General features: G+C 43.0%; 1 protein-coding gene across 4 annotated transcripts in view; it reads right to left on the reverse strand.

Annotated features, from left to right (window-relative positions):
* Positions 1-672: 672 nt before the first annotated feature.
* The window catches only part of EndoB (SH3 domain containing GRB2 like, endophilin-B), a 91,975-nt gene continuing 77,863 nt past the window's right edge, over positions 673-14,784 (reverse strand). For 2 of the 4 annotated variants that reach the window (XM_050196001.3, XM_055063468.2), the window contains one exon: positions 673-3,375. In XM_050196001.3, coding sequence (XP_050051958.1) covers positions 3,268-3,375 — 108 coding nt within the window. In that variant the 3' untranslated portion in view covers positions 673-3,267. The other 2 variants (XM_072289834.1, XM_055063470.2) reach the window with 2 other exon arrangements.

The raw sequence follows: 14,784 nt of genomic DNA on the forward strand, positions 1-14,784 counted from the left end.
CTGCCAATGACGTGCCAAATCATGGAGAGGTAGGCAAAGAAAGCTTCTCTTTAAAAAGAGAACCAACATATGGCTCACCGGTTCACTTGCTTTTAGCTTTGCAACTGTTTATGCATCATTTTTATTGACTGCTGCACCGGCACCGCGGTGGAGAGCATTAATTTTTTTTCACCGAGAGATGGCTTTCGGTAGCATGCGCTAACATTATCAGCTGGAGCAATTGAACTGGGAAACTACAGGACAACTATTTGTACGCAGGACTGCACAGAAGTAAAGTTGGGGGTGTATTTTATTATGTGAATGCATTCATTGTGTGCATAAATACGGTAAATAAAAAAGTGGAATTCACTTTAGTTTTTTTTTTAAAGTGGCCGCAGTACTGCAATTAAATTTTTCTTTATTTGTTCCTTGTACTTTTTGCCTTTATAATACACGCTTCTCTATGCTTCTCTCATAAGTACGTTATTCTGCATTCCCTTTCTAAATCATGTCTTCGTATCACCAAGCTTTGATCCCAAGCAAAGCTTGCATTTGAGAAGACTTGGCTGGGTCATGTGATCGCCAAGGGGTCTAAGACAGCAGAGTATAGGCTTGGGCTGGTTGGTAATACATAGTTACACTGGAAGCATAGCGCGGAAAGGACGATCGACAAAGACTAGACAGGACAAGCGCTAACTTTCAACACAGCGTTTATTGTGAAGAGGATCATATATACGCAACTGATTTTGCTCAGGTAAAGAAGGACATGTCCTTCTTTCCTGAGGCCCCCTTCTAAAGCAAGGCCCCCTTCTGAGGCCCCCCAGAGCCAGGCCCCCTTCTAAAGAGGGGGCCTGGCTCTGGCAGCTGACAAGACAAGCTGCTCGGGGGAAACCGCCTGCGTCTTCATAGGGGCCTGGGGCCCTAGTTCTTGGACTGTGTCGTAAAATAAAGACCCTTTGTAACCTTCACAGAGTTCGTAGTCTATACGTTCGTTTCGACACCTTATAGAAAATAATGCTCAGGACTTCAAAAATCTGGAACATGAATCTACACAAAGGCTGTTGAAAGTGAGTCCAAGAATGCATTGATACTACTCAGGGGTATTATATCAGATGTACTATTTTCTGTGATAAAAGTGAGCAAGCTTATGTGCAATTAAGTAGGGATCCATGTGACAGATGTACACTCACTAGCGGATGATGCTTGTAATGCTCTTGGCAATAGCAGAAAAATTTCAGTGGTCACGCAGTCAAATCAGTGTTTCAAATACTGTTATGGGCTGAACAAACGCCAATATCAAGACAGTTGTGCGGTCAAAATAAAATGCTGATCTAAGAGCACACAGGCATAATAAGTCTTGACAACCGCAGCAAAAGTATGTTAACAGTACTGCACACCTTGCAGCACCTCAGCAGGAGGGTGCCATCTGACCCACTTAGGTATATTTTAGCACAATGTATAGGGCCGCTTGCGCATGTGTCAGGAAATGCCACACATATTGCTCCTGATGACAGGGGGCTTTCATTTCAAAATCTTCTGAAAGTGAAACTATGACTACGTGCATAAGATAGAGCATTAAAGACTGAGATACAAATGTAAACCAGGAAGCGAAATTGACATGCCAGAATAAGGGGGTAAAAAACCAAATTTTATAAGTCGATTCTTGTATTACTGAAGAAAAGTATTAAAATACCAGAAATGCATGTAACAATTTTATTTGCACCTGGTAGCTTTGAGGTGTTAATCAGCAACTAGTACCACATCCAGAAATGTGCTCAAGATTTTATCATTTCTTAAAATGCAAAGCACTGATTCCCTGTGATTATTGGTTTAATGTTCAATAAATGTCATTACCTTTCTTTCTGCCAAACCAGCTACACTGCTTTCTCAATGCTACATGGGACTCTACAGAACTTTTCACCATCTTTAAGCTCAACTTTTTCTTTAGCCTTTTTATCTTCTTTTTATATACAGTATTTGTGACTGCGACTAAGGGAAATACCAGCATTAAAAAAAATTGTATGTTCATATCAATGTGGAGAAGGAAGGGTGCTTTATGTGAGGTGAAGCGAGTCACTGATACAAAGATTTCGCACTTTCACATGTTGCCTTTCATAGTGCTTACTATAGCAGTATGTTCTATAATTGACATTAAAGGTGCACGAAGAACCGGTATGTCCGAAAGAAGAAAATAGCCTTCAAGCATGCAACCATTGGAACAGTGCAGTAGTCTGCTTCACATGCACAAGTGCAGCAATGAGGAAAGAGAATGTTTTAAATAATGTGCTTCCAATAGAAAACAACTCTAAGCAATTACTAGTTGATATCGAATCACCACCTCCACCAGTATCATAACTACAGACTGAACTTTCATTTTTTACTGCAAAATTCAGCATGGTATTTGTAAGTTGGCCCACATAGACACAAGTACCTAGAGAGATGTATTAAAGCCATGTTTATTCATAATATAACCAGTTCTTTGAACACTCAAGAAAGATGGGAAGCATTGACTCATTCTTTTCAGCACTTAAAGGCAGCATGAGTTTGCATTGTTAGAATAGATGACAATTTTCCTACACACTCACTCAATAATGTAAAGTTGCATGTAAAGTATGCTAAGTTATGTACAAATGTGGGAATACTACTACCTTTTTCTTATAACTTGGTTCCAAGGATCATGTCAACAGCTTTTTTCTGATGTTTCCAACTATCTGTATGGTAAGCAGAATAACACTGTAAAGACTACTACTGGCAAGCACTCCTGTAGCAAGCCTCAACTAGCAGAGATTGAAAAAAAAAAAAAAGCACCAGGTTCATTAGGGAATGCACATTGCATTCTTGTTAACAGACAGCAAGCTGGAGGTCATGACCAAGATCCTGTTCATATAGTCTCCCAACATGTGGAATGCATGCACCACTAACTCTAAATAAGGAATGACTTCTATAACTTGTTAGTGCCGCTATGTACTGACATATCAGACAGTTGAACAATGAGCATTAGCAGTTTTGTAGACGTGCTAAATAGAGAACTAGCATGAAAGGCAATGGACTATGAAAACAATGTAGAAATGGCATCAAGAAGCCTTACAGGCCTATGTCAGAATTAAAACTGCTATGCTTTTCAAGGGCATTGTTGTTCTTCACTGTCTTGTCTAAGTTTGATTGAATAGATGTGTTGCATAGAAGCACAGGGAAAGCACTTAGCAAACAAACAGATCTGCCATATGGTTATGACTGTATCAACTATGCAAGCACAGTAATTTTTACAGAAAAAGCATGTTTATCTAGTCAGTTGAGAATTTCCAGGTATGCAATGGGGACCTTTCCCTTCTGTAGTCCTCGCTCCCCAATCATCCAGTCAGGGTCCATGTTCTCAGTCTGGGATATGATGATCACCTGCAATACATAAACCCCAATGCGATTTTTGTTTGAAAAAAGCAGCTATATAATCATGCTGCTTTTATACAGGTTCATTCATTTAGAGTAAGCTTGACAAACATAGGTTATTAGTCATGTAGTACAGTTGTATTTGTTAGTATGAACTCAACTCTATTTAAAAAAAATTGTATTGTGGGTTAAGGTTCCCACTCAGTGCCCGCATACACAGTTGAACTTGGATATATTCACTAAGTACAGTCGAGCATCTCTACAACAAAATGACCTGTATAATGAAGGAATAATTCTGTCCCAGTTCTATTGTGAGTTGTTCAGTGTTCAACCTTCCCAAAGAAGTGACTTGTATAACAAATGATTTCGAAGGCCCCAAGCACTTCTTTATAAAGGCTTTCAACTGTACTTGATTTTTCAAAGATAACAGCCCTGGCTTCCACTTTTGCCAAGATTTGTCTGCTGAAGCAATAGAGCAAACGGAGCCATGGGTTATAGCAATAAACAGTGCATAGAAATTCTTGAAGCCCTGCCAGCTTCTTTCTGTGACAGACTGCGTGCGTGAGGGGGTTATGGGGGGTGGATGGTGATGCATCTGAGGCGGCGGTTATTGAGGCATCCATTGCCTCACAACCACAATTTTCACATGAAGCCTATTATGTTTAGTCTACATGCAGCCATGATAATTCATCTGAAGCATGTTTGAAGGAATTACCTCTTTCAGGGTCAATGACATAAATATATGGCGCCGTGAACAAGCTCAAAATGGTCGATGCCGTATATTTACAACGCCGTCTGTACGTTTAAAAATCACGCCTATTTCCAAACTTTTTTCTTTTCTGGCATGTGCTGCCACTATGTGGGAATACAGGGAATTTTTTTCTCGCTCTTCCTTCTTTCGGTTTTTGTGTTTGTTTTAGAGCTAGTTTGCTTCGGAGCGTCTATATACTACTGCTCGCGCATTGGCGCGTGCGCAAGCTAGCGGTGGTTTGGGTTTTGTTCCGGGGGTGGTTTCGGCTTCTTGCGCTCGCAAAACTTATGGCCATCTCGTTACTAATCGCTCAAAGGGCGACCGCCTGTTTCTCGCTTGTTTAGTGCTCACAGGGGTGCGCATAGGAAGGATGCCGCCATGCATGTGTTTCCTCATCTTTTCTTTTTTGGAGACACGTGAAAACTAATTGCCTCTGGTTGGCAATAAGATGAAGACTAGAGGAAGTTTGTCACACTTTTTGCTTTTTTGACGGGCACACAACCACACAGTTTTCTTGAGTGCGCTCACCTACGCAGTTCGATTACGCTGAGGACATCAATATTAGTGCAAGAATAGGAACATTTGAGAGTTGCAAAATATTCTTGTGTGCGCATTTTCTAAACCTTGAACAATGTGTATAACAATGCATCAAATTTCTAATTCTTACAAGTTTCCTTTTTTCCTTTTTTTATTGCTGTTATTCATGAATAAACAGTACATATATACCAATGCAAAATATTTTTTTCTGACTTTATGGTGAGAAAAACTTTACCCCGGGCAGTCGCATATGACGAAAAAAATCGACCATGAAAGGGTTAATGTCACTACTGCAAGTACCTAGTCACAGTATACTTTCAGATTTTGCTTGCTTTCTTTGGAGCCCTGAAAAAATAAAACCACAACAGTTATCCACATAGAAAAAATTCACCTGGATATTTCTCAATATGCTCTACAACTTTGCACTGAAGATATTGCATTGAAATTATTACTTTGAAAGTTTGTTAACTGATTTACATTAATGACTTATGCTTATAATAAAAAACACTATAGCAAACAATAATGAGTTGGTTGCATTCATGTACTAGAGCACACAAGTTTTTTGAAGCTTGGCACAAGTTAGCTAAAATGCCCAGCATTTTCGTAGAAACATGTCTTGCGATGCTCATGCTGGTCACATTATTACCAGTGTATTGAAACTACTCAAAATACAGCAAAATATAGTTTTTTCTTACAATGTCTTCCATAAAACTGCACCTTTATAATGCCTTATTGATGTGTCATCTAAATTACTAAAGTACTGTATTTACCTAAATCTAACGTGCACCTTTTTTCTAAAAAATTGGGTCTGATATTGCCTGCATGCTACAATCGGGTACGACACCAGAACCGCATTGGCGGCGCTAACAACAGTCTACTGTCAGAGCCATCAGACACAGCGTCATTGTCATCACTAGATGGCGACAGAGCAGGTTTTTGTGAAGGTTTCTGTGGGTTCATTTTGTGCTCAACTAAAATCTAGAGTAGTATTCTTGGTCAAATCACTTTTGAAGATTTAACTTTCGCAAGATTTCATGCGACTCGGCAGCAGATGTGTCAGTGTATACGATTGCGAGCATTACTGGTGCTGTGCCAAGCTTGCTACATGCACACAATGCCAGGAATGCTGTCTGCTGTATACTTTCAACAAGTCCGGTGCAGAGTCTCGCAAAAGTGATAGTAGCATCTTCACAGAATGAAAAAAAATTACCCACTGTAAAGGTAAATTCTGCATGTCTTGTTTTTCCTGATTGCGAACATGGAGGGCATGCTATATTTTTCTTTTCAAAAGTTTCAAAATTCCAAAAGAATGGTAAGCTCGCTTGCAGCATTAACACCCAAAAGTTATGAGTACTATACCTCACGATCAACAAAAATTTGGGAAACGTACATGCTGAGACATCTGCTTCCTGGTTTACTCAATTACCTTCATAAACATACTTGTGATGTTAACGCATTCGTTAGTTATTTCGAATGCTTGGTTAAAAAATGTACCCAGTGTTTCATTCCATTAAAAACAAGAAAAATATGAAAATTCCCTGGATGACGCGAGATATATTACACCTAACATGGTGTGTTAATAGGCTAAGGTGTAAGAGGCGCTCAAACAATTATGCAGCCATGATAAGTTTTATTAAAGCCAAGGAGGAGCTTAGACTGAAAATTAACTCGGCTAAGGATTTCTTCTTCCGTGTGCAGCTGCAGGACCTACTAAAAACTAACCTGCATAAATTCTGGTCATCTGTTTTACCACATGATACGATAGCTACTTCTATGGTGATTAACAATGTTTCTACTAATGATCCATTTCATATATGAAATGCATTTAATGAGTATTTCCAGTCCGTTTTCACTCGTGACAACGTCATCCAACCAGACACCATTGCTCGTAGTAACATGCCCATCAATGACATTAAAGTTACCGAAGGTGTCTTGAATTTATTTTTGAAACTTGACAATAAAAGATCTGCTGGCCCAGACGACATTCCGAACTTGTTCTTGGTACGGTACTCATTAGGACCTGTCGTTACCTTACTGTCATATTTCGCAACTCCCTGGCATCCTCTACAGTGCCCTCACCCTGGAAAATGGCTCATGTTCTTTCTTTATTCAAGATCGGTGACAAACACATTATATGAAATTATAGACAGATTTCTTTAACATCTCATTCGTGCAAAATGTTAGAACACATTATTTACAAACACATTATGAAATACCTTCAGTCACATAAATTACTGTCTAATGTCCAGCATGGCTTCAGACATGGATTCAGCACATTAACACAGCTAAGTGAAATTACACATGACATCTGTATTAACCTCGATGCGGGCAACCAAATTGACACAATCTTCCTTGACTTTCCAAAAGCATTTGATAATGTGATTCATACGTAACTGATATATAAACTTGACACCATACTTAATAATCCCCGCCTTCTCAGCTGGATTTCTAGTTTTCTTTCCCATCGATCTCAATTTGTGTCCTTTAACAGAGCTAATTCCATGGTAGCAGAGGTGCCCTTAGGAGTGCCACAAGGTTCAGTGTTGGGTCCGTTGCTTTTCTTGATCTTTATGAATGATTTGCCTCATCACATAACCTCAAATTTACATTTGTATGCTGATGACTGCGTATTATATCATAAAATTTCCTGCATTTATGATTATTTAGAGCTTCAAAAATAACTTTCTGATTTCAGCTCTTGGTGCACATGCGCTACCTGGCAAATGACAATTAACATCTGTAAAACCATTGCTATGAATTTCACTAATAAAACCATGCCTTCCATTTTTTCTTACAAAATTGGTAATAGCCCCATTCAGAGCATTAGTGAATATCAATACCTCGGTCTTGTTTTCACACCCAGTATGTCTTGGTCCAAACACATAGATTTAATATCCTCAAAGGCACTGAAAAAGGTAGGCTATCTGCATCGCACATTGACCACGGCCCCAAGGGATGCTAAACTACTGATGTACAAATCTCTAATCCGATCTTTACGAGAATATGCTTCCCCTGTCTAGAATTTGCACAAGCAATGAGACATCAATCAAATCGAGGCCATCCAAAAGAAAGCGGTTCACTTCCATCCCTAGGCTTCTCAGACTGCTCTCAGATCGGCGACGAATGGAATCGCTCAAGTTCCTGCAATGCATTATTAACTCCTCTCGCCGGATTTCAACAGATAATTATCTAACTCCTGCTAAACCATCCAATACTAGAAGTTACCATCACCTAAACATCGCGCCTTATTTTGCCCGTACAGACACTTTTGAATACAGTTTATTTCCCCGTGTTATTGAATACTGGAATTCTTTGCCTGGTAATACTCGTTCTCTGCCTTTAAGCTTATTTTTAGCGACCATTGAATGGGGTAGTTATTTTCATCGAGTCTGTATTGTTCGTATTGCCTTTGTTATTTGACATTGTTCTGTTTTTCATACCCACTCCTGAATTAGCCCAATAGTGCTGCAAAATGTGCAAATTACAATAAATAAATAAGAGCAACTAAAGTTATTTAACATTTTTCTTTATTGTTAATATCTTCCGATTTCAATTGCTGTTTTGCTATCATCTGTGAAGGTGTTCCACATATTTCCTATTGTGTACCATTGTTTAGCTAGCTACAATATAATGTATATCTGCAAACAAGAGAACTGTTTTACGTGTACATCTGGTGACTATGTTGTGCTGTTTCATTACCATTTGCATAGCTACGTACTAAATGTATTTCCAAATGTGTACAAGTGTGTATTTGTAAATTACCATATGTATCAACCGACCGTTGTCCTGCCTTGTAAAGGGAGCCCAGAACTCATCAAGCTAAACTTTCTTTTTTTTTTCTTCTCTTCTGAACCCCATCTAGAGGTCTGCTGTGCAAACTCATTAGCTCTGCTAGGCCTAACCTTGGCTGAACAGGATCAACATTGGCTCAAACTTTATGTGGGCAGCTTGGGAGGGCTGAAGAATGTACATTTCAACTTCAGAAGTATGTTTTGACTCATTTCGACCATCTTTAAATATATAGTCAATGATAGATTTTTCGGACACCTGATTTTTTGGACATGCCTGATAACTGAGATGCCTTTGTGGCACCACCATGTGCCCGATAGAGCCATTGTATAAAAACTTCAGAAATTTCAGAACCTGAAACTCTTCACCGTCCGATTTTTTGGACTTCTTGTGATCACTGCATGTCCGAAACAGCATTAATTGAAACCACCACCACTGCCATTTTGACTACCTCACAGCCTCGAACAAGCGCTCTTGCACGCCAATCTACTGGCGGCCTAAGCATCGTTTTGTGCTGTTGTTAGGCCTAGCTGCTTTGACGTTCGCTATCAGGATTCCTGCTGTACAGTGTCGTGTTTTTAATTTAAAAGATTTGCCACTGTTAGCAATGGTGTGAACTCTGCCTTCGCCCTCCTCACCAGTGGCATCGAGGCACGGAAACCATGGCAAGGGTCTAAAGCACTGTATAATGCTGATTCCCAAAAGTCACCTTCCTCATAATGCAACAATGTTAAGCCTGTTTAACATGCTGCGACTGGAGCGAAAAAAAATCGGTGCAATTGCATGTGTCACAATGCGATCTTTAGAGGGCTCATTCCATACCATTCCACCTCATTCCATTCCCGTATCAGTTCCACCTCGTTAGGAATGACTTCGATGCGTGAGACAGGCAGCCGAGACCATGAGTTGTTTGCTGTACCGCCGTCAACACGTGACTAGTAAATTCCTGGTAAGCGCTGAAAGTTTATATTTTTCTCATTCTCTTTTTTTTCCCACACTACATCTAAGTATTGGTCAGGTTTGCCGAAAATTTATCGTATATCTAGCCGCGTTCATGGCCGCATGCGTACGGGTGACTCCGAAACAACGATGTTAGAACCATTGAGGAATACTATGCTGCGTCACCTACTGCGTTCAGCAAAGCCCCTATTGCACGGAAAATTTCAAGCATGTTTTCAAGCATTTGAGATATACGCAATTGACTTTGACTGACTCGAAGTGAGCGCATCGTGCACAATATTATTATTTTTAACTGGAGTCGGAGTCGGCTGTATAGTTTTTACCTAGCTGAGTTCTTGGCTGTCTGCGCCTGTGCGATTCCAGAACTACGCGGCCAGAAACGTTTAGAAATCGTTCTATATTGAGTTACCCATTTCGATCAGGCAAACAATTCTATCGCGGATAAATTAAAAAAGTTTTTAGGCATGTAGGGCCCTCGCGGCTGTACTTGTGGCGATAAGGTAGCCTCGCCGCCAGTGGGATTATCTGACTGAGCTATGTCAAATGCTCGGTTGCCATAGTCGGAAGTTCGAATCCCGTTATAAGAGGTTTTTTTTTTGTACGATGGTGAGCTTGAAGTTCACCTCCTCCAGTGCGCAACATCTGCAGGCTTGGAGTGACGCCTGTCACCGGCAAAATGTGCCGAGAGCAAGGGGGGCTATACTAATCCAGGTACAACCAAATAGGAAGGCCCACTAAGCTTCAACAAGACACTCCCTCACCAGAACAGGAATTGGCCTCCCTGGTGCAGTATTAGGCCACCCCCTCCCAAATGACTCCAACAACTAAACCATGGCCCTCAGTCCCCAGCAGCTGCGGAGCACCTGACTAAGGTGGCGGTCAGACCTGTAACACAGCAGAGTGTGCTAAGAATCTCTGGACTCGGACAGGCCGCCAATGGAAACTGACCCTGGCAACCTTCAACAGCTGAACTCTGTCGAATGAGGCTAGCTTAACAGGACTCTTTCAGATATTGTTTGGGATATCATTGACCTTAGAGAGATTAGAAGAACTGGTGAGGCTTATACAGTGCTGACTAATGGCAATGTCCTCTCCTATAGAGGTCTGCCAGATAAGAAGCAATACAGAGTAGGATTCATAATCCATAAGGACATAGCGAGCAACATTGACAAATTCTACAGCATTAATGAGAGGGTAGCAGTAGTCGTAATCAAACTTAGATGTATAGATTAAAGGTAGTACAAGCCTACGCTCCAAAATCCAGTCACGATGATGATGAAGTAGACCAGTTTTATGAAGATGTTGAATTAGCAATGAGAAAGGTGCCAACTCAGTACACTGTAGTAATGGGCGACTTCAATGCAAAAGTGGGGAAAAAGCAGGCTGGTGAACAAGCAATTGGCAACTACGGCGTCGATTCTAGGAACGCTAGAGGAGACATGCTGATAGAATTCGTAGAAAGGAATAAGCTTCGAATAATGAACACCTTATTCAGGAAACGTGGTAACAGGAAGTGGACCTGGAAAAGCCCTAATGGTGAAACAAGAAATGAAATTGACTTCATACTTTCTGCTGATCCCAGCATAGTGCAGGATGTAAAAGTGATAGGTAGGGTAAAATGCAGTGATCATAGGTTGGTGAGGGCTAGGATTCACCTCAATTTGAAAAAAGAGCAAAATTGGTAAAGAAGAAACAGGTAAACCTAGAGACAGTAAGGGTGGCTACACGAAGTGGCTATTGACTGCAAGGGTCCCAGAAAACTGGAAGACTGCAAACATTATACTAATCTACAAAAAGGGAGACGTTAAACAATTGAAAAATTATAGGCCCATTAGCTTACTCCCAGTATTATATAAAATATTTGCCAAAATAATATCCAATAGAATAAAGGCAACACTGGACTTCAGTCAACCAAGGGAACAGGCTGGCTTCAGGAAGGGATACTTTACAATGGATCACATCCATGTCATTAATCAGTTTATCGAGAAATCCGCAGAGTACAGTAAGTAAGCCTATCTATATGGCTTTCATAGATTACGAAAAGGCATTTCATTAAGTACAGATACCAGTGGTCACAGAGGAATTGTGTAATCAAGGAGTACAGACCGCTTACGTAAATACCCAGTAAAATATCTACAGAGATTCCACAGCCACCTTAATTCTACACAAGAAAAGTAGGAAGATACATATAAAGAAAGGGGTCAGACAAGGAGACACAGTCTCTCCAATGCTATTCAGTGTGTGCTTGGCAGAAGTATTCAAGCTATTAAACTCAGAAGGTTTAGGAGCAAGGATCGATGGCGAATACCTCAGCAACAATGCAGACGAGTTACAACAAATGATTGAGGACCTCAACAGGGAGAGTGTAAGAGTGGGGTTAAAGAGTAATATGCAGAAGGTGCAGCGGTGGCGTAGAGGTAGAGCATCTGCCTCGCGTGCAAGAGCACCATCGTTTGAATCACAGTGTCGCGAAATTTTCCACTGGAAACAAAAATCTGCGTGTTGATATAATTCCATAAACAGGCCTGGAGTGCGGCCTTATCCCGGTAACCAGAACCGGTAACGCACTCCCTCAATACAGCAGGATTGGCCACCCTGGTGCAGTATTGGCCACAACCACCTATATGAATACAACAATCAAACACCGGCCCTCAGTCCCCAGCAGCTGCGAAGCAACTGACCACAGCGGCGGTCAGACCTGTGCCGCAGCAGAGGGTGCTAAGAATTCCTGGATCGGGACAGGCCGCCATTGGAATCTGAACCTGGCAATGTTTAACGCTAGAACATTATCTCGAGAGGCAAGTCTAGCAGTGCTATTCGAGGAATTAGCGGGCAGTAAATGGGATATAATAGGGCTCAGTGAAGTTAGGAGGACAAAAGAAGCATACACAGTGCTAAAAAGCGGGCACGTCCTGTGCCACCAGGGCTTAGCAGAGAGACGAGAACTAGGAGTCGGATTCCTGATTAATAAGGATATAGCTGGTGTGACGAAGAAGATCGGCAGGCTGAAAAGCCCTGTTGCCATCGCGTGGCTCGTACCCAGTTCGTTCGCTGGCTGCGCCCTACCTGCTCATGCCGTGTTGGTCGCTGCTTCTCTACGACCCGAATAAACCCCCTTTACAATTGGTGGAGCTGCTGGGTACAACCAGAATTCTGGAACTTCGCAATCGGACACTGCAGCCTGTCTTCATTATGCCGGAAGAAGGACCACCGCAACCACAACCCGCTGCCCCGGTAACTACCGTGGTCTGCCCCGGCCCGTTGCGTCAACGCGACCCACCCATCTTCAGCGGTACCGAAGACCATGACATAGAAGACTGGCACGCTGACTACGACCGGGTGAGCATCCACAACCACTGGGACGACACCAAAAAACTGAATTATGTATCGTTTTATTTGAGCGGTGTCGCCAGCGTGTGGCACCGCAACCATGAACGTGATCTCACGACGTGGAAAGCCTTCAAAACAAGAGTGAGGAAGGTATTCGGGGCCCCGCTGTTTGCAAGCTTCGTGCTGAGCAACGTTTGCGCAGTCGTGCGCAACAATGCAGGGAGACATTTACAAGTTATATAGAAGATGTTGTCGACCTCTGCAACCACGTTGATGTCACAATGGCTGATGCTGAGAAGATCCGCCATATCTTAAAAGGCATTGAAGACGACGCCTTCCAGATGCTGTTGGCAAAAAATCCGGCGACAGTCTCTGAACTCGTCAGTCTCTGCCAAAGCTTCGACGAACTCCACAAAAAACGCATAGCCACCCGCCAATCTCCTCCTCAGGCGACTTCAATGTCGAGCTTGGCTGTTTCCCCGGATAACACGTCGCTACTGCTACAGATAAAGGAGTTCGTCCGTGAAGAGGTGGCTCGTCAGCTTTCTCTGATTCCCCTTACACATGGCCAGTCGAATTCTCCGTTGGGGCCCGCTCTCCAATCTGTCATCAAGGAGCAGGTAGCCGACCACATTCCAGATTCTCTCCAGCAGACTCCGGTTGCCACTCCCCTGACGTACGCCGAAGTCGCTTCGAGGCCTGCACCACAGACCTACAGTCCCCTTCGCCCGCCTTTGCGCCCGCCCGTATCCGCTCCAGTCCGGCCACTGGCGCAGTATGCACGACCTCAAGATCATTGGCGCACGGAAGACAATCGCCCGATTTGTTTTTATTGTGGCCGTGCTGGACACGTAGCACGTCACTGTCGCCTCCTTACACCAAACGTCCTCAACAATGTGCATCCATATGCGCCACGTTTCCAACAACGCCGCAACTATTCGGACACCTTTGAATCTCCTCCTGTCGTCGACACCGCATTCTCAGCCGCTCGCCATTCACCTTCTCCTCGCCGCCGCTCGCTTTCCCCCATGCGCCGTCGGCGGAGCCCTCTGCACCAGTAAAACTAAAAATCGCAGTTCAGGAGGCGAGAACTGCGATACCAGCGAAATGTATAAGGCCTCACACTTCCCCAAAGAACGTTATTGAAGTCACAATAGAAGGAATATTGACGCTAGCACTTGTCGAAACCGGCGCTGCAATTTCAGCGATAGATGCCCACATTTGCCGCAAGATAGGAAAAGTGACGACGCCGCTTTCTGGACTGTCTTTTCGAACTGCCAACGCGCAGCACGTCGAGCCATCCGGCGCCTGCACTGCTCGTGTCGTAATTCAGGAGGTCCTCTATATCATAGAATTCATCGTGTTGCCATCATGTTCACACGACGTCATATTAGGTTGGGACTTTCTCTCCGCACATCATGCGATCATTGACTGCGCCCGCGCCGAAGTCGAGCTGTTTCAGTTTTCGATCGATATCATCACTCACCATAAGGACCATTGTCGCAAAATCTGTTTCAGAAGACACCGTTATACCTGCCTGGTCTTCCACTCTTGTCAGTATCTCTTGTGACTATGTAGATGACGGCACAGTACTCTTCGCTCCGTCTGAACTCTTAGTTTGCCGCCATTCACTACCACTGCCGTTCGCCGTCCTCGAATTCAAAGCTGGCGCCTCTCTCATGTGCGTCTAAAACCCATCGGCTGAACCAATTACTTTACGCCGCCGTGAAAGCCTTGGCAGAGCAGAGCCACTGACCTCATCTTCAATATTTGACATGATGGACGACTCCACTTATATTGCTGCTCTCGAGGCATCGCGTCCTCAGTCACTGCCGCGTTCTTTTACGCCAGCTATTGCCAGTGACCTTACGACGACGCAGCGCGACAAACTTCTTCGCTTGCTCCAAGGCTTCTCTTCCTCTTTTGAGTGCCAAGCAACATCACTCGGCCGCACAACGACTGTTTCGCACACTATCGACACTGGGAGCCAGACACCAATTCGACAGCGCCCCTACCGAGTATCGGCGACTGAAAGACGCATTATCAATGAC

Source organism: Dermacentor andersoni, chromosome 1 (genome assembly GCF_023375885.2).
Source record: "Dermacentor andersoni chromosome 1, qqDerAnde1_hic_scaffold, whole genome shotgun sequence".
Taxonomy (NCBI): Eukaryota; Metazoa; Arthropoda; class Arachnida; order Ixodida; family Ixodidae; genus Dermacentor; species Dermacentor andersoni.